The 21,404-nt window shown below is 43.2% G+C and overlaps 1 protein-coding gene across 1 annotated transcript in view; it reads right to left on the minus strand.

The window, feature by feature from the left end:
- Positions 1-362: 362 nt before the first annotated feature.
- LOC126355140 (insulin-like growth factor-binding protein complex acid labile subunit) overlaps positions 363-21,404 on the minus strand; it is a 110,837-nt gene continuing 89,795 nt past the window's right edge. The window contains exons 5-6 of the mRNA XM_050005327.1: positions 7,642-7,981; positions 363-3,467 (exon numbers count right to left, since the gene is read on the minus strand). Of these exons, the coding sequence (XP_049861284.1) occupies positions 3,283-3,467; positions 7,642-7,981 (525 nt within the window). The 3' untranslated portion in view covers positions 363-3,282. The remainder of the gene's footprint in view (positions 3,468-7,641; positions 7,982-21,404) is intronic.

A 21,404-nucleotide genomic window follows, 5' to 3' on the forward strand; every position in this document is an offset into this window, starting at 1 on the left:
CGCAGCTAGAGTAAATGAAGTGTTTAGTCAGCACAAGCAAGCTGTAATAATATTGTGTAAAGCAGGCAACAGCACAGGTTACAGATACCTCTTCAAGAATTTTGGATTTCTTACTCTCATGTCCCAGTACATTTACTCCTTTTTATTGCTGACAATCAACATTTTTACGTGAAGTATAATTATCAGAATCACAATACCAAACAGAAAAACAATTTTCTTGCGTACTTAACCATTGCATCCAGTGTTCAGAGTGATGTTATGGTGTATGCCAACTAAGGATAAAGCGACGTTTCTTTTTTCAAAGTTGCAGATTTCCTGCCAGTTCAGTAAGTTATATTTAGCTAACGTAAACAAAAATGATATTAACCAGTACAGTAATAGTTTATTGCTAATACAGACACTTTTTGTTAATGTATGATTAACTAATTCTGCTTAAGGTTCTCTTCTTGAAGTAATCTACAGAATTTGATAAATGAATACGAAATTCCACATCTTTGACGGCTTTCTTTCATGATCAAATGTGTAGAGCATGAATGAACGAAAAGATGGGTGGACAGTTTTTATTTCATATTAATAAACAATTCATTTACAATGACTAATTTGAAGCATAATAAATTAATTTACAAAGAAATTGCAAACATTCAGCCATTGTCACAATCTTTTCTTTCAAAAGTACATCAGTCCATACAAAGTCCTCTTATATAAAAAGCTTTTTTTGAGTTTAATGAACTAGTATATGCGTAAAAATCGTTTACAACCAAGGCAATGTCAGAGATATAGCGGCTAAAAAATAGCAAGTTCCGTCTACAAAAGTATCGATATGAATACAGCAGCATTGTAGTACTTTAAGCTCTCTTTGCTTCATTCAGACACATCAACTAGACACTCAAATCGTGACCATACTTGCAAACCCCGTCAGACAGAAACGAATCTCTATCGGCGTACTTCATCAACGACAGTTTTCTACAGCCCTATGTCATGTTATCATATGACATTCCTTGTGGCTTACATCCAAAGGCCTCAGCATGTCGACCTCAGGTGAGACCCGTATCCAAATACTACTTTGCTTTGTATGAAGCCTAAATATCAAAGCACTGTCTACGAAAACAATGTGAAAAGTTGACAGTCTAACATAAATATGGTGCTGACTTCAACCAAGGTACCTACCTAGTCTGCGAGAAAGGCTTGGTTTATAAAAGTTTTTAAAATAGCTGTGTTGCGTGCATTTCGTTCAGATGGATGTACTGGACCGCTATGCTAACGTAAAAACCTTAGTTCTCGACTGCCCACCACTCTAGTAAATTCATCCGAACTTGTTGAAGGTCTGTGACGAGTCAACGTATTTATTTTCTACAGTCAAGCGAAGGGCTGTTGATTTCAATGTGGCTGTCCACTTGGAGACGATACACGAAGGATATCCTAAGACTGCAGTCGCGAATGAAAACAGAGACTGTGCATAACATGGTACTGCACAACTGTTGATAAGACGTATGTGAAACAGATGACACCATTATTCCGCTCCAGGTTAACTCTGTCGTCTTTTGTTGTGCTGAATATGTATCTATTTATAATTGTATAGGTTACTGTAACCGTAGCCGAAACGTTGCTTTCTCCAGTATAGTTTTTTGTATTATGATGTGGTACGATACTCAGTAAACGTTTGTACCATGTAGCTATTGTGTGTGTGTGTGTGTGTGTGTGTGTGTGTGTGTGTGTGTGTGTGTGTGTGTGTGTGTGTTGAGGCTGGCTGTAGTTACAACTTTAAACAAAGTAATATCCGAAAAAACTGTACAGTCTATTTTAATTGAATAATTAACTATGAGAAAGATTTATGCATATTGGATTATGCAACAGAACGCTATCCAAAAGCAAAAGTAAGAACGAATATCTCAGCAGTGTTAACAATATTTCACCTGATATCGTACACAAATTTGCTACTGTGGTAGAGAGATAGGTTACGCAAGAAACGTAACACGAGTCAAAGTAGTGAATGGATTCCGGTGTCAAAGTCGATTTAAGATGACAGGAAGGTTATGGTTTAGAATTCAAAAGGGAGCCTCCTTATCGGTTACCGTGGAGAGGATAAAATGACTACTTTCAAGTTTGAGTATACCAACTAAGTTTCCGAGATTAAATGTCAGAAAAAATAACAGGAGACCTGGACTGCAAAAGAAAAAGTCATCTTCCACCACGACAGATTCTCTTCCTCCCAAGATTCTTTGACAACTTGAAAACTGAGTGGCCTGTAGTACGAAACTTCGAAACATTCACTCTATCAGGTCTGACATCCTCTGATTTACACCTATTATCAAATCTATAAAAAGAAAAACGTTTGTCTTTATTTTTATAACGAAGAGATTAGGGCAGATATAGAGCGATTTTTTGCAATCTCTTCCGAAATTGCGCTTCAGAAATGGAATCTATTGACTGGAAAAATTATGCATAACGTGCGTTGATTGAAAAGTCTAAATTTAAATAGAAAAGAGCAGTTTGTTTATAATAAAGAAAATCTTGCTTTGCTAAGTCGAGAAGTTTCCATCTTGGCTTCCTACCATAGATGAAAGTGGTCTTCTTACGGATTGGTACTTACAACGCTCTTTGAGGTGTCAGAAAGCATTTACCGTGAGCGATCGTGCCAACAGTGCATCAGCGTGTCAAAAATGGTACTGTTTTCTGTTACTGAAGTGACCGACTGTAAGAAGATTTTCTTTCAATGTGTTTCACTGTTCCGAAAGAAGGAGAAACTCTGATACAGCATAGTTTTTCCATCGCACCCACATACACTTCTTGGAATGTAAAGCATCATTTCCCTCAGGAAATCATACATCGAATGGGTATAGATACCTGTTTCTGCATAGCAAGTCCAACATAACTAGAGAGAAAATTTGTTATATGATTATCACAGCCCTTGGATCTTCGAAGAGAGTGGAGATTTATGTACCCACCACATCGCATCATGCCCGTCGACCTCAGACTAATCACTTCTTAGAGCAGACAGGGCTTCCCTCAATACACAGCCAGCAGGAATATCGTGATTTATTTCCATCATCCTTAAAACTACCACCTGGTCTGTCTCTCATCTTGGCCTTTAGGTCTTCAGTGAACTGAACTGTAGAGTACAGATTAATATCCCTGTCCATTAACCTGTAAGCAGTCGCTTGGTACATTAAGCATGACATCAATTTCAGTACAGCCAGGTGGAACATAGGTGTAGCAGCACAGTGTAACTTGTGATTCCCACAAATGGCATTTACAGAAACCAAGACAGCATCCTGTGGGAGCTCAGGCGCGCCGTGCAGAACGCTGTCGCCCTGACATGCTGATCATCTCCACGTCTAGGTTAGGGTCGTGTTCGGCGACGGCCTCTCCAGACTCTGGGTCTCCTGGGCAGTGCAGCGTCTCCAGCAGGTCCCAGTGCTCGTGCTGTGCTTGTCCGCACATCACGTCCTCTGGACAGCGAGTTGCGTCTGTGAAGACCCGCATGCAACCTCAGAACATACACCTTCCTTATTAAATATATGAAGATGGTATCAGTTCTTTCGGACATTGGTGACCATGCAGCTCTCTTAGAATGAAATCTAATCTGTCGTCAGGCGTTGATATACATCAACGGGGACAGTTGAAAATGTGTGCCCCAACCTGGACTCGAACCCGGGATCCCCTGCTTATATGGCACATGCTCTATCCATCTGAGCCACCGAGGGCACAGAGGATCTACATCTACATGTCTACATCTACATGACTACTCTGCAATTCACATTTAAGTGCTTGGCAGAGGGTTCATCGAACCACAATCATACTATCTCTCTACTATTCCACTCCCGAACAGAAAGCTGGAAAAACGAACACCTAAACCTTTCTGTTCGAGCTCTGATTTCTCTTATTTTATTTTGATGATCATTCCTACCTATGTAGGTTGGGCTCAACAAAATATTTTCGCATTCGGAAGAGAAAGTTGGTGACTGAAATTTCGTAAAAAGGTCTCGCCGCGACGAAAAACGTCTATGCTGTAATGACTTCCATCCCAACTCGTGTATCATATCTGCCACACTCTCTCCCCTATAACGTGATAATACAAAACGAGCTGCCCTTTTTTGCACCCTTTCGATGTCCTCCGTCAATCCCACCTGGTAAGGATCCCACACCGCGCAGCAATATTCTAACAGAGGACGAACGAGTGTAGTGTAAGCTGTCTCTTTAGTGGACTTGTTGCATCTTCTAAGTGTCCTGCCAATGAAACACAACCTTTGGCTCGCCTTCCCGACAATATTATCTATGTGGTCCTTCCAACTGAAGTTGTTCGTAATTTTAACACCCAGGTACTTAGTTGAATTGACAGCCTTGAGAATTGTACTATTTATCGAGTAATCGAATTCCAATGGATTTCTTTTGGAACTCATGTGGATCATCTCACACTTTTCGTTATTTAGCGTCAACTGCCACCTGCCACACCATACAGCAATCTTTTCTAAATCGCTTTGCAACTGATACTGGTCTTCGGATCACCTTACTAGACGGTAAATTACAGCATCATCTGCGAACAGTCTAAGAGAACTGCTCAGATTGTCACCCAGGTCATTTATATAGATCAGGAACAGTAAAGGTCCCAGGACGCTTCCCTGGGGAACACCTGATATCACTTCAGTTTTACTCGATGATTTGCCGTCTATTACTACGAACTGCGAGCTTCCTGATAGGAAATCACGAATCCAGTCGCACAAGTGAGACGATACCCCATAACTCCGCAGCTTGATTAGAAATCGCTTATGAGGAACGGTGTCAAAAGCTTTCCGAAATCTAGAAATACGGAATCAACTTGAGATCCCCTGTCGATAGCGGAGATTACTTCGTGCGAATAAAGAGCGATGTTTTCTGAAGCCATGCCATAGTGCTACTGCAGGGATTTATCCCTTGCACGCTCCCCGTGAGACCCACATTCCCAACTTAATGTCCACACACTACATTCGTAGTGACCCTGCCCATACATTCATTACTCACGGCAGACAATCTTCGAGTCCCGGTCAGGGCACATATTTTCAACTGTCCCCGTTGATGTATATCAACGCCTGTCGACAGCTTAGGGTCTTGATTTCATTATCATTTCATTCATAACTAAAGGCATACAATGCCCTGCCGGCGTTAGTAGAAACCTTAGTAACACACAATGATAAAGTGGTGATATCTGCTCTGCAGAAAACGGAGAAGTTTCTGAGCTATTGATACCATCATATCAGAAAATTCTTGCATCTATTTCCATCTGTAATTTACCAAATTTCGTGAAGTCAGGTAGTAACAACATAGGGTGACATAAAGTTGGTTAATCACAAAAAATTGGTTATAGGTAAATAGCATGATCTGTTTCGATACAATATTAGGTCACTGGGAGATTAACTGCTGTATGATTGCTTCTAAAACACACTTGGAGTGCTCCAATTACACCAAGTCAGACCAGGTATAAATTCTACTTATAAGTGATAACTGACATCTGATTTTGGCTCTTGAGGAAGAATCGGATGCTGTTCCTCGACGGACATTCAGACACCTCATTGAAAGTGACCCAAGAAGAGGTCTGTCGTAAAGGAGAACAATATATGAAAGTGAAACTATATAGTAGGAAGAGGGAAAAGGAATGCTGTTTCGTGTGTGATTGGTGTCAGTTGTACCGTACTGTGGATGACTGGTAACGAGGTCTCTAGAAGAGTGTAGCGTTCCAAAAGATTGAAAAAGGGCACAGGTCATTCAGTTTTCTAGAAGGGACGTCGAACAGATGTGCAGAACTATAGACCTATATCTCTAACGACGATCAGTTGCAGAATTTTGGAACACGTATTATGTTCGAGTATAATGACTTTTCTGGGGACTAGAAATCTACTCTGTAGGAATCAGCATTGGTTTCGAAAAAGACGGTCGTGTGCAACCCAGCTCGCGCTATTCGTCCACGAGACTCATAGGGCCATAGACATGGGTTCTCAGGTAGATGCGCGTGTTTCTTGACTTGCGTAAGCGGTTTGATACAGTTCACCACAGTCGTTTAGTGAACAAAGTAAGAGCATATGGACTATCAGACCAATTGAGTGATTCGGTTGAAGAGTTCCTTGATAACAGAAAGCAGCATGTCAGTCTCAATAAAGAGAAGTCTTCCGAAGTAAGAATGATTTCAGGTGTGCAGCAGGGGAGTGTCGTAGGACCGTTGATATTCGCAATATATCTAAATGACCTTGTGGATAATATCAGAAGTACACTGTGGCTTATTGTGGATGATGCTGTAGTGTATCGAGAGATTGTTACAATGGAAAATTGTACTGAAATGCAGGAGGATCTGCAACGAATTGACGTATGCTGCAGGGAATGGCAATCGAATCTCAATGTATACAAGTGTAACGTGCTGCAAGCTACAATATAGCAGGTCAGCAACTGGAAGCAGTTAATTCCATAAATTATCTGGTAGTAGGCATTAGGAGTAATTTAAAATGGAATGACCGTATAAAATTTATCGTCGGTAAAGCAGATGCCAGACTGAGATTAATTGGAAGAACCCTAAGGAAATGCAGTCCGAAAACAAAGGAAGTAGGTTACAGTACACTTGATCGCCCATTGCTTGAATACTGCTCACCTGTGTGGGATCCGTACCAGATAGGGTTGATGGAAGCGATACAGAAGATCCAATGGAGAGCAGCACGCTTCGCTACAGGATCATTTAGTAATCGCGAAAGTGTTACGGAGATGATAGATAATCTCCAGTGGAAGACTCTGCAGGAGAGACGCTCAGTAGCTCGGTGCTGGCTTTTGTTGAAGTTTCGAGAACATACCTTTACCGAAGAGTCAAGCAGTATATTGCTCCCTCCTACATATAGCTTGCGAAGAGACCATGAGGATAAAATCAGAGAGATTAGAGCCCACAAAGAGGCATACTGACAATCTTTCTTTCCACGAACAATACGAGACTGGAATAGAAGAGAGAACCGATAGAGGCACTCAAGGTACCCTCCGCCGCACACCGCCAGGTAGATGTGATGTAGATGTAAATCTAGATGTACATGCAGAGAGATTTGGACTGATGAATCATACTTCACTCTATGGCAATCCAAAGGAAAGGTCTGTGTTTGGCAAATGCCTGAAGAATGTTACCTCTCATCGGGTGTAGTGAAGTTCAGAGGAGGTAGTGTTACGGTACGTGGGTGTTTTTCGTGGCTTAAGGAGAAACGGAATCTGGAATGACATGAACAAATTTCACAGCATTGTGTGCCGCATGCAGTAGCGGAGGGTTCAGAGACAATGGTTGTATCAGTTGGGCAATGCACTCCTCAAATGGACTGCCAACCCACAATCTGGATCTGAGCCCGTTGGGGAGAGATAGAATGTCTGGTTTGTATGAGACCCTAGCGTCCAAGATGCACTATATTCACTCATTTCGGCCCTTGAAGAACAATGGGTTGCCATTCCTTCACAGATATTCAGACATCCCACAGAAAATGTCTCCAAAAGAGTTAAAGCTGTCAGAAAGGTGAATGGAGGACACACCCCATATTAAAGTCCACTAATCGGTGTCCAGATACCTTTCATCAGATACTATTTGTGTGGGCCGTCTAAGGCTTAGACGGTCTGTCTCTTGACAGCAATCGGTTATAACCAGCTACATACCTTCTCCAATGTCGATGGGCCTCCCCAAGACCTGGACAGCAGGGCTCCTGACTGCAGCCGCAGCGTGGCACCAGCGCCACAGCGGCCTGAGCCTGCAGTCGCAGCTCCAAGGGTTGTTCTGCACGCCCAGCCGCCGCAGATGGGGCAGTGTAGCCGTCAGGCCTTCAGCGTCCAGGCTGGTCAGCCGGTTGCCGTCGATCAGCAGGCGGCGCAGCCTGGGCGCGGCCCCAAACGAAGGCAGCTCACCCTCCAGGCCGCAGTGTCCCAAGTCCAGGCGCTCCAGTGCCGGAGCCGCTGGGAACGACGACAGCTGTAGCAGCCTGTTGCCGCGTAGGTTCACCTGTCAGCCAAGTCGTGGCAGTCTCAGTAACAGCTTCGTGGGGAACCCTTTCCACAAAGAGGGACATGCTACTGGATACCTAAGGGATGCAAAACCACAACCTGGCTCTGGAAAAGTTGACAGAAGGCACAAATTGCAAGAGTAGACACAAATAAAAGCATGTAGATCAGATTATCAATGAAGATAAGTGTGGTATAATTCAAAAATGAAATAATCTACACTTAAAAGGTAAGATAGAAGTTTATTGTCTCGTAAATCTTAAGCATGTTAGAGATAGAGTAAGAGCTCAAACGCACAAGAAATGTAAACAGTAACAGCCTTAAGGTATCTGAGGAAGTGAGATGTAAAAAGGTGACACAGTGTTCAAGAAATTGGATTCATATTCCAGAGGACCAGATTTCAAATACCTATCCAATCATCCTGATGGTTTTCTAAGGTGCTCCTCCATGGCAATGTCAGGATGGTTCAACTGAATAAAATTTTGCCGGCCGGGGTGGCCGAGCGGTTCTAGGCGCTACAGTCTGCCTCGGGCATGGATGTGTGTGATGTCCTTAGGTTAGTTAGGTTTAAGTAGTTCTAAGTTCTAGGGGACTGATGAACTTAATTGTTAAATCCCATAGTGCTCAGAATCATTTGAACCATTTGAATAACATTTTGATGAATTCCTTCACAAATGGTTTGTCTAACTGTAGTCCGCATCTTGCTTCATCAGACTGTTGGTATTGGATTAATTATTCTATAAATAACATAATTTAGTATGTTTTACAGACTAGACCATTTAACTAATAAGTCGTTTAATGCTCGTTGTACGTAACACACATAACAGTTACGAGAAACAGGAGTTTATTTACTGGGGGAGGGGGGGGGGGGGCTGCCAAGGACATCCACTTTGATACAGCTGACACCAAGCACACCTGAAACAGCATTCATTTTCCATCTACCTACAACATAGTTTCACTTTCATCTGACCAGCAGCCCGCAGAGTATTGGATCTTTGAAACAGTAATACGTACCCTGCTTCCTGTGACATTTCTCTCAGAACCTAAACGCAGTTAATATTAACACTGTAATTTTCGTACTGAATTAAACAGTTTTTTCGTTTTATTTACTGCCTGCACATTTACCTGCATATAATTCATTCCCTTATAACTGTTCATTTTTCTTCTTACTTGAGATATTTCTCATATCAACGTCACCATCCATCATACCACAGTGCCAGAACAAATAACAATATGTAACCGTACCAGAAAATTTAATGCAGAATACGTACATTTCTGACAAGGTCAAGATTTACCGCTTACGTTAGTGAAGCCATTATTTTGCAAATCAATTTCACGTAATTACATTTAAAACACAATTAACTTTCACGAAAAATTTAATTTAATACAAAACTTGGTACAAATAAATTCTATGTATGATATTTCAGTGCCACTGTACAAACCTCTTTCAATCTTCTCATATCGGTCATAATGTAATATAGTCTTAACTCAGCACCAGCACTTACATAGCAATGAACAAATAACAGTTGCAGTAATGAAGATACATCTGAATCTTGGTGTGGTAGTAGTGACTCCAATCTTGGTACTCTGCATCACAGTTCACTTTCAAGTAGCTTATTTTCAGTAAAAGAGGAATTTTGCGGGATACAGCTATGTACAGAGATATTAAGCAACTGTTCAATAAAAACTCTTGATGACGTGAAGTATTCCCCTTACACGTCTCGTTTTTTATGTTTAGGATCCCAGGAAATAATATCTTTGGTTAACCTACAATAGCAGTTACCATCATGCATCTCTCCTTTACTGGCTGAGCAGCCCTCATACTTTGATCATTTTCGTATTAAAAAGTCTGTCACATAGTCATAAGTGGCTATTGACGATACACACTCGTTTGATACGTATCTGAATCTTCCTTTTGAAAACACTATTACGTTTATGAAAAACACTAAAGACCATTTTTGGTTTTTCGTAGCCCATCCAGTCACTTTTCACAGCTGCTCTAAACACAAAAACTAAAACACATTAACTCTTTTTGTGACTCCATTGCCCATGTGTGCTATTTCTTTTTAAATGCTTCGAGTAGCCATTTTTATGTTTATTATATTTTCAAGTTTTTTTTTTCTTTTTCAAACTTGCACCATTGAGCTCATCCATTCGTTGTCGTAGATTATTTGCAGTAGAGGCAAACAGTACGACGTCATCAGCGAAATGAAGGTTCCTTTAGCAGGAATTTTTTCCGTTTTTCTAATTTCAGGATCTGAAAACTTTCTCACGGGCCGCTGAGAATAGTCTAGGTGACGGGGGTATCTCCTTGCCTGACAGCCAATTCACTTCTGAAATTTCACTACCCAGGTCTAAGGAAAGATTCACCATTGACGTATATATTCTTGACTTTGCAAATATAAGTTAAATAAATGTTTTGATTCTCTAAGATTGTTGAATCTCAGCCAAAAGCTTTCTCAGAATCTATAAATACCAGTAAGCAGTAATTCGTAGTCATTGCTCCATTTTACAATTTATTTGACGGCTTGTAAATAATTCTTAGTGCTGTATAGCCAGCATGTGTTTTTGCTTCATTATATCTAACACTTTCTAGGTATTCGTAGTTTTACCAAATAAGAGAAATTTATAATGTTTTTGTGTCTTGTCTGTCGTCTTTTTTAGCGAAGCTGAACATTTACAGTATTATCCAGTTTTCGGGGTAAAGCCAGTAAAAGGAAACTATTTAGTAATGGAAGAAAGTAATAAATTTCTAAGTAACAATCCATCTGTGATGTACAAATGTTTGCCCAAAAGAATTTTTTTGCTTTGTTATCTATCAGGAGTCCGAATTATTTGCCCCAAAGGGAAGAGGTGGCTGTGATAAGGTGTGGAAGACATAAAGAAGAAGCTACTATTAAGCGATTAAGCAGGGTGTACGACAGGACTGCTCACTCTCTCCAGTCATGTTCAATGGATACATTCAGAGGGCAATAGATGAAGTTAGGGAGAAAGTAGGATACATAGGAAGAATTGAAATTCGTGATAAGCGTGCGCACACAAAACACCTTTGGTCAATGCTCATATTACATTTAGCGATTGGATACCGCCTCCCTGAGGAGTAAAGTTAGGTCAGATGGAAGGTCGAGGAAGGATATCATAAGCCGAATCCACAAGGCAAAAGCTGCTATTAACAAGAAAAGAAATCTTTTCACATCCAGACAAACATCTCAGGAAAAAACTTCACAAAGACAAGCTCGTTTGATTGGCCATCATCCTCAAATAAATATTTGTTTTCTAAATAAAAACCGCCTTTTCTTGCTGCGCTTTATTTCGCTTTTTTCACTTTAAGGCATCTTCCATGGGTTCTAGAACGATACAGTTTTGCTTTGATATGGGTTATTTGTAGATCATAAAACAGGTCAGATCTAGTTTTTGTGTGAACAAGTGATAGCTTGCAGTTATTCACGTTTTTGGTGGGCATCTGCGTTTTCTCTCATCCAATCACATTCTGGAGGTGGCACTATAACACCATTTACGTTCTTACGTCCTTATGTCTCATAAATGGAGTTATAGCGCGGCCACCGGCATGCGAATAGATGAGATGAAACGCAGATGCGAACCTAAGAAGCGAAGTAGTGTAAGTAATTACTTATTTAGGTAAAAAGCGAGACGTGAACAGATTTATAATCTATAAATAACACATATCAAAACAAAAATGTAACATTGTATATACCACTGAAGTTGCCTTTAAAGGGAAAAAAGGTTAAACTAGTCTGGGAGAAATAAAATACAGTGCAGCAAGAAAAGCTCTTTTTTTAAAACAAAAACTCATAAAGACGTTTGCTTGGAGTGTGCTGCTGTGCGTAACGGAAACATGGGCACTTGGAGAAGCAGAAAATCATAAAATAAAAGCCTTAGAGATGTGGTGTTACCGCAGAATGCTCAAGATTTCCTCGGTAGACAAGATATCAAACGGAGAGGTGCTCCACAGAGCGGAGGAAAAGAAGCCTTGTCTCCTGAAGGTAATCGAACACAGAAGGAAAACATAGGTCGGCCATCCGCTGGGACATAGTGGCATCTTTAAAGGATCATCGAAGGGACAGCAGAAGGGAAAAATACAAGAGGTAGACCGAAATTAGAATACAGATCATGGAGCATCCCAGCTCCACCACCTATATTGCGCTCAAGAGGAAGGCTGAAGAAAGAAACTAATGCGAACCGCTGCTAACCAATCTGATGGTTGAAGACCAAAGAAGAAGCGTCAAGCAGGACTGGCCCATCAACAGGAGGTAGTTGGAGGATCAGGAAAAGACAGCGTGTGTCAACCAGCGAGCAGGTACGGTGTATTGTGGTGGTGTTCTTTCCAACATGGCTCAGAGACTACATCTGGATAACTTAACACGGGGGAGAATCATCGGGATACTGGAATAAGAACTGAGTGTGGCGAGTGCAGGCCAGGAGTTTAGAATTCCTCTCAGCATTGTTTCACGTGCATGGGGAGTGCTCCGAAGCACAGGCATTCCGAAACAGAGGCACTGCTTTGGGAAAGAGAGGACATCGTCAACCACGGTCGACTGCAACAGCAGGGCGCTACTCGTATAACGGGCAAGAAGGTACCCGCGTCAAACAGCGAGTCAATTGTAACCACATTTAAAGGGACTGCAAAGCAAGCAATCTCATGCTCCAGAATGGCACAGTGACTGTATCGGGATGGTATCTTTGTCGGACGACCAGTTCGTTCTGTTCCGTTTACAACCGCACATCAGCGGCACCATCTGCGACGATGCCAAGAGGGTAGAGGAGTGGGGTCCGCGTCCTCTTCTCGAATGAGAGCGGCGCAGTCCGACTAGTATTACTGAACGTACCCGCACATGGTGAGAGGTGGGAACACGTAATGCTCCCAGGAATATTGTCGAACATGAGCGTTTTGGTGGTCCATGTGTTATGATGTGGGAAGGCATAACGTTGCCCGGGAATACTGACCTTCAAACCTCTGAACACGGTAGACTCACCTGTCAATCTCATTGTGAGACTGTACTCGTACTCCACATGCGTCTTTTTGGAGGTGCGTTCGGCCCTGACCTTTTTTTATGGATAACAACGCACGACCGCTTCGAACAGTGCTAGTGGGAACACTTGGAACAAGAGGCTATTCGGCGAATGGACTGAACTGCCCGTTCCACAGACTTTAGTCCCATCGAGCGCTTGTGGGATGCATTAGAGACAGTACTGCAGCACGTCCACACTCACCACAGACCATTCATCGGTTGTCAACCGCGCTTTTGGAGGAATGGAAAGCGCTGCCACGAGAGCTTACCAACATTGTGGCCAGCATGGGGACACGTTGCGCAGCACGCACTGCTGTGTGCTGTGGGCACACACCCTATTAAGAACCACGTTCCGCCATTTGTAATGTTCAGGGAACCAGCAGAAATCTGAGCCTTCGGTGTAATCATGGTCTTTGAATAAAAGTGTCAGTTTTGTTCTTCTCATTTCGTATTTCTTTCAGTTAATTTCTGTACTGCACTGTGCTATACTGTAGAATTTCTCTCTTCGTACGTTGGAACTTAAATAGTGGCAACACTGCTGTGGAGACACTATGCCATTGAACCTACTATTGTCGCTGATAGCACACGTTCTTGACATACCTACCTTGCCTCCGAGAAAATGGACTCGCCCGTCCCACTTCACCAACGTGCGCACAATCGAGGAAAACATAGCCACTTGTGAGCGAGCGGTCTAACGTAACGGTGTCACTATGTTTTCGAAACAGGAACAACGGAGTTGGATCAAGATTGAATGTGCCAGAGGTCGTACAGCACGACAGTGTCATCAAGGTCATCAAGGGGCGTGCGGGGAATCGGCATTGCTGTACAGAACAGTGGCACGTTGGGTACAAGACTTCAACGAAGGTCAGCAGACTGTGGCAGACATGCATCGGGCAGGTCGTCCTAGCGTCTCTGAAGAAGAACTGCACGCTGTTGCCGCGTTAGTGGACAGTTACCGACGCCATACGATTCGTGAGCTCGCCCACGAAACTGGATTAGCGCATACAACAGTGCTTCGCATCCTGAAGGAAAGCCTGGGCATGCGAAAAGTTGCATCACCAAGCGTTCCGCATGACTTGACGGAAATGCAGAAGTGGATGCGTTACGACGCTGCGCAGACGCACTTAGAGGGATATGAGCGCGAAGGCGAGGCTTTCTTACGCCGTGTCGTAACACTGGGTGAGACATGGGCCACATCGTACGAGCCAAAACGGAAACGCCAATCCAACGAATGGCGTCATTATGGGTCGCCGCGAAAGTCGAAACTGCGCCAGAGCCCCAGTATAGTGATTCTCGTGTACGACTGTGATGGTGTTATCCTAACTCATTACGTTCCTCCACGGCAGACCGTCAATGTACAGTATTACTGTTCGTTTTTGGAGCATCGCCTGCGACCAGCTCTGCGAAAGAAGCGGTGACACTTTCTGCGCAACCCACCCATTATTTTGCGCGAAAATGCGTGGGCGCATGCCGCGCAAACTGTGGCTGCTCTGTTCGGTCGATGGGACTGAGAAGTCCTGAACCATCCACCATATTCCCCGGACGTAAGTTGTTGTGACTTTTATTTAATTCCGAAGATGAAGGAACCACTTCGTTGCATTCGCTTCAGAACTGTTCCACAGATTCGACAGGCAGCAGACCTCTCCATTCGCACCATCGACAGAACAGTCTCTGCTAACGGAATACTACGCCTTCCACATCGCTGGCGACTGCTGAAGGACAATAACAGGTGCAAGGATGTAACTCCTTTGTATCGGTTATGAATAAATAGTTGCCACTATTTAAGTTCCAACGCTCGCATGTACGGTCCAAGTTTCGTCTGGCTATGTTATTGGCAGTGACACACCATGCGGAAGTTACTTTCATTCCTATAGTTTGTTCGCCAGTGTAGTTCAAAACGGTACAAATAATGAAAACTCCAGACGACTTGAGCTAGCTACGAATGCTTGCGTGAGATATGCGTCCAACATTCGGTTGTATAATTACATCAGCTCTTCTAGCTCTCAATTAGGTTGAATGCAAGAGCATAGGTGACGCGGTTGTCACACTCTTTGTTTATCTCATCGGTTCCTTAGTCACTGGTGCCCTCAGTACCTATCAAAAAAATGGTTCAAATGGCTCTGAGCACTATGGGACTTAACAGCTATGGTCATCAGTCCCCTAGGACTTAGAACTACTTTAACCTAACCAACCTAAGGACATCACACAACACCCAGCCATCACGAGGCAGAGAAAATCCCTGACACCGCCGGGAATCGAACCCGGGAACCCGGGCGTGGGAAGCGAGAACGCTACCGCACGAGATGCGGGCCTCAGTACCTATCCTCGCGTATCAAATACCTCTCGTCATTCCTTAACTGTAATACCAGATTGGTTACTCCCAGCAATTTGGCTGCATCTCTGCAAAACACTAGATCCTCCTTCATCTCTTTATCGTGGAACAAATTACCCTCTAACCCTCGGTTTATCCAAAATCACTCTGCATTCAAGAGATAATTAAATCTTAATATCTTATCATCGGTATAGTTTCCTTGTTGACACATCCCAGCAGCTTTCTCTCTGTCCAACGGCGAATATGTAATTTCTCTCACACTGTAAATTATCTACGTGTTAAGCTTACCCCAATGCTTCTCACTCTTTCTCTGAGCAATCAACGTCTTGTCCCACTTTGATTCCTTCTGTCCGTTGCCCCGCCTTTTCCTTAGATGTTATTACTCACATTCCACACGAATATGATGAATAAATAGCTCTTAATACGATGTTATTAAGACTGACATTTCTTATTTTCCATATTATACATTACTCTACGAATGCTCATTATTCTTATTATAGTATTATTATTATATATTACTCCTGTACTATACAAACTCTAATGTTGACTCACCACATATGTCAGCTTAGATGTAAGAATGGCCCTGAAGGCCCTAAACTTGCCAGATAAAATAAATCCAAATGCAAATGCTTAGATTTGAAGCGTAGTAAGGTTGAATAGATTCACTTCGTGTAACTCCACTCCTCAGTATTTCATTTCTAAATATAAGGCAAGTTCTAACGTTGCGGTTGATAATGGAAGCAAGACTAAAGAAAAATCAAGACACGTTCGTAGGATTTGTCGACCTGGAAAAAGCGTTCGACAATTAAAGTGATTCAAGGTGTTCGAAATTCTGAGCAAAATAGGGGTAAACTATAGGGGGAGACGTGTAATACACAATATGTACAAGAGACAAGAGGGAATAGTAAGAGTGGACAACAAAGAACGACGTTCTCGGATTAAAAAGGATGTAAGACAGCGATGTAGTCTTTCGCCCCTCCTGTTCAATCTGTACATCGAAGAAGCAGTGATGGAAATAAAAGAAAGGTTCAGGAGTGGGATTAAGATTCAGGGCGAAAGGATATCAATGATACGATTCGCTGATGACATTGCTATCCTGAGTCAAAGTGAAGAAGAATTACATTATCTGCTGAATGGAATGAACAGTCTAATGAGTACAGAATATGTACTGAGAGTAAATCAAAGAAAGACGAGAGTAATGAGAAGTAGTGAAATGAGAACAGCGAGGAACTTGACAGCACAATTGATGATCACGAAGTAGATGAATTTAAGGAATTGTGCTACCTAGGCAGCAAAATAACTCGTGACAGACGGAGCATGGATAATATAAAGAGAAGACTAGCATTGGCAAAAAGGGCGTTCCTCGTGCCAAACGTAGGCCTCAATTTGAGGAATAAATTTTTGAGGATGTACGTTTGGAGCACAGCACAGTGAAACATGGACTGTGAGAAAATCGGAACGGAAGAGAATCCAAACATTTGTGATGTGGTGCTACAGACATATGTTGAAATGAGCTGGGCTGATAAAGTAAGGAATGTTCTCGGCAGAATCGGCGTGGAAAGAAATACACTCCTGGAAATTGAAATAAGAACACCGTGAATTCATTGTCCCAGGAAGGGGAAACTTTATTGACACATTCCTGGGGTCAGATACATCACATGATCACACTGACAGAACTACAGGCACATAGACACAGGCAACAGAGCATGCACAATGTCGGCACTAGTACCGTGTATATCCACCTTTCGCAGCAATGCAGGCTGCTATTCTCCCATGGGGACGATCGTAGAGATGCTGGATGTAGTCCTGCGGAACGGCTTGCCATGCCATTTCCACCTGGCGCCTCAGTTGGACATGCAGTCCGCGTGAGACGACGCTTCATCCAGTCCCAAACATGCTCAATGGGGGACAGATCCGGAGATCTTGCTGGCCAGGGTACTTGACTTACACATTCTAGAGCACGTTGGGTGGCACGGGATACATGCGGACGTGCATTGTCCTGTTGGAACAGCAAGTTCCCTTGCCGGTCTAGGAATGGTAGAACGATGGGTTCGATGACGGTTTGGATGTACCGTGCACTATTCAGTGTCCCCTCGACGATCACCAGAGGTGTACGACCAGTGTAGGAGATCGCTCCCCACACCATGATGCCGGGTGTTGGCCCTGTGTGCCTCGGTCGTATGCAGTCCTGATTGTGGCGCTCACCTGCACGGCGCCAAACACACATACGACCATCATTGGCACCAAGGCAGAAGCGACTCTCATCGCTGAAGACGACACGTCTCCATTCGTCCCTCCATTCACGCCTGTCGCGACACCACTGGAGGCGGGCTGCACTATGTTGGGGCGTGAGCGGAAGACGGCCTAACGGCCCAGCTTCACGGAGACGGTTGCGAATGGTCCTCGCCGATACCCCAGGAGCAACAGTGTCCCTAATTTGCTGGGAAGTGGCGGTGCGGTCCCCTACGGCACTGTGTAGGATCCTACGGTCTTGGCGTGCATTCGTGCGTCGCTGCGGTCCGGTCCCAGGTCGACGGGCACGTGCACCTTCCCCCGACCACTGGCGACAACATCGATGTACTGTGGAGACCTCACGCCCCACGTGTTGAGCAATTCGGCGGTACGTCCACCCGGCCTCCCGCATGCCCACTATACGCCCTCGCTCAAAGTCCGTCAACTGCACATACGGTTCACGTTCACGCTGTCGCGGCATGCTACCAGTGTTAAAGACTGCGATGGAGCTCCGTATGCCACGGCAAACTGGCTGACACTGACGGCGGCGGTGCTCAAATGCTGCGCAGCTAGCGCCATTCGACGGCCAACACCGCGGTTCCTGGTGTGTCCGCTGTACAGCCCTCTCGCAGTGTCCGGAGCAAGTATGGTGGGTCTGACACACCAGTGTCAATGTGTTCTTTTTTTCCATTTCCAGGAGTGTATATGTAAAACATTGATAAATAGAAAGGCCAGGATGATAAGACATCAGCGATTGACTTCCATGGTACTGTAGGGAGCTGTAGAAGGTTAAATCTGTAGAGGAAGACATAGATTGAAATATATACAGCAATTAATTGAGGACATACGTTGCAATTGGAACGATAAGATGGTTCGGACAGGAGAGGAATTTGTGGTGGGCCGCATCAAATCGGACAAAAGAGTAAAAAAAAATCTCCGTCCGAACGGGCCATGAAGGCCCAACACCACCGACCGACCGACCGCCGTGTCATCCTTAGTCCACAGGCGTCACTGGATGCCGATATGGAGGGGCACGCGGTCAGCAGACCGCTCTCCCGGCCGTATGTCAATTTACGAGACCGGAGCCGGTACTTCTCGATCAAGTAACTCCTCAGTTTGCCTCACGAGGTCTGAGTGAACCCCGCTTGCCAACAGCGCTCGGCAGACCGGATGGTCACCCAGCCAAGTGCTAGCCTAACCCGACAGCGCTTAATTTCGGTGATCTGACTGGAACCGGTGTTGCCACTGCGACAAGGCCGTCGGCCAGACAGAGGAATGATGATTAAAAACAAAGCCACATACTACGATTGCGTAAACGTAAACACCACTCAGGTATAAGCCCTTAGGCCTGTTCCGACTGGCTCCCTGCTGCCTCCAAGGCAGTACGAGGAAGGATCTAAGGTCATGGGACACGTGCGGTCGGCATATCGCTGGTCCCTCTAGTAGCTAGTGCTAGTAAATGAATCCTGATGACCACACTGCTTTATTCAATCAGCTCCTCATATGGCCACAAGAGGCTGAGTGGACCCCGTACCAGACCTCATTACCTAAGACAAAGTTATGTGGAGGTGCCGAGAGTCGAACCGGGTCCTTCCGCATCAAATGCAGCGACGCCAATCACTTTCCTCTTTCTTTTTTATCTGTTTCTTTGTCGTTGTTCTTCTGCAATTCTGTGCAGATATCGCATGACACCTCACAGTTTCCAAGGATGAGAACCTTATTCAGCTTTATTATAGACGCTCGACAGACCCTTGCCCCAAAACGTTGAACACACGTACCAGCAATCATTCAACCACAGAGGCAGTCTATCATGACTAATTATAACTCTAAATTCTTGTCCGCACTGTATTTCACTAAAACTTATTACTCAGAACGTAATTTACAGTCTGCTGATAACAACAGTGTAAATAAATTATGCAGAGATATTTTATTTAGAAAAATACTTAAAATTTAAGATTCACTGAAACAAAGCGCACTTCAAAATTCGGCCAAGTTAATAATTATTTCTTTAGTGTTAACATACATTACTGAAAAGTCCTCGTTCCCCTCAGTCAAACGAACATTTTATTTTTTCCGAGAACGTGGCATTTCTCAAGTTGTCACTCAAAATTATCGTATTCTAGAATGTTGGAATATTAAAATGTAATCCTTTCAAAAATCCTATGTTATAGTTCTGTATCCCCAATTTTTCTGTTTGCAAAATATAAATTTTTACTAACATAATAATCTTAATTAAAAAAGTAATCAAATTGGAAAATTTAACTTCCTAGAAAATTTATAGAGGGCTTTTGTAATTCAAAGTGAGTAGTGCCAAACCTCTGCCTCATAAAATAGAATCATACTTTTTCCCAGTTTAATAGGCTACATCTCCCATTTGATCAGAATTATTCCATTGCCTAATCTGTATACGCATTACAATTTTTCTATCTTTTATGACAATTTTAAATATTTAATTGGTGTGTATTTTAACATTTTGTAATATATGTCCAAGTGTGTCTTTAAATAATAACGATAATTACGCGCAAAGCCACAGTCAGCGGAAGGAGACCATTAAACCAATTCGAAAATTTAACTTCCTAGAAAATTTATAGAGGGCTTTTTTAAATCAAAGTGAGTAGTGCCAAACCTCTGCCTCATAAAATATAATCATAGTTTTTTTCAGTTTAATAGGCTACATCTTCTATTTGAGCAGAATTATTCCATTGCCTAATCTGTACGCATTACCATTTTTCTATCTTTTATGTAAATTTTAAATATTTAATTATTGTGTATTTGAACATTTTGTAATATCTGTCCAAGGTGTGTCTTTAAATAATAACGATAATTGCGCACAAAGCCACAGTCAGCGGAAGGAGAGCATTAAACCAATGTGTAGTCAGTATTCAAAATGTACAGTCACAAGTCTGTCGTAAGCTAGCATTCAAAAATAGCAGTTAATACGTTAGTCTGGGTACTTAAGTTACGTTTGCATCGACTTATGACAGTGTATATTTGCTTATTAGTCAGTCAACTCTGTGCCGGCCGCTGTGGTCCCGCGGTTCTAGGCGCGCAGTCCGGAACCGCGCGACTGCTACGGTCGCAGGTTCGAATCCTGCCTCGGGCATGGATGTGTGTGATGTCCTTAGGTTAGTTAGGTTTAACTAGTTCTAAGTTCTAGGGGACTGATGACCTAAGATGTTAAGTCCCGTAGTGCTCAGAGCCATTTTTTTAGTCAACTCTGTAATTATGAAAGGTTACTAGGAACTGATTTGGCTTCCCTCTGAAACTTGTATTTATCTCTAGAAGCCACAGCTATACTTACAGCTTACATCACTTGCAGAAGCTTAGAGTGAAAAAATATTGTTTATTTTAACGTACTGTAGAAGCTTGTTCCAAGATCTACATCTACATCTACATCCATACTCCGCAAGCCACCTGACGGTGTGTGGCGGAGGGTACCCTGAGTACATCTATCGGTTCTCCCTTCTATTCCAGTCTCGTATTGTACGTGGAAAGAAGGATTGTCGGTATGCTTCTGTGTGGGCTCTAATCTCTCTGATTTTATCCTCATGGTCTCTTCGCGAGATATACGTAGGAGGGAGCAATATACTGCTTGACTCTTCGGTGAAGGTATCTTCTTGAAACTTTAACAAAAGCCCGTACCGAGCTACTGAGCGTCTCTCCTGCAGAGTCTTCCACTGGAGTTTATCTATCATCTCCGTAACGCTTTCGCAATTACTAAATTATCCTGTAACGAAGCGCGCTGCTCTGCGTTGGATCTTCTCTAGCTCTTCTATCAACCCTACCTGGTGCGGATCCCACACTGCTGAGCAGTATTCAAGCATTGGGCG

The sequence above is a fragment of the Schistocerca gregaria genome, chromosome 3 (assembly GCF_023897955.1).
Source record: "Schistocerca gregaria isolate iqSchGreg1 chromosome 3, iqSchGreg1.2, whole genome shotgun sequence".
Taxonomy (NCBI): Eukaryota; Metazoa; Arthropoda; class Insecta; order Orthoptera; family Acrididae; genus Schistocerca; species Schistocerca gregaria.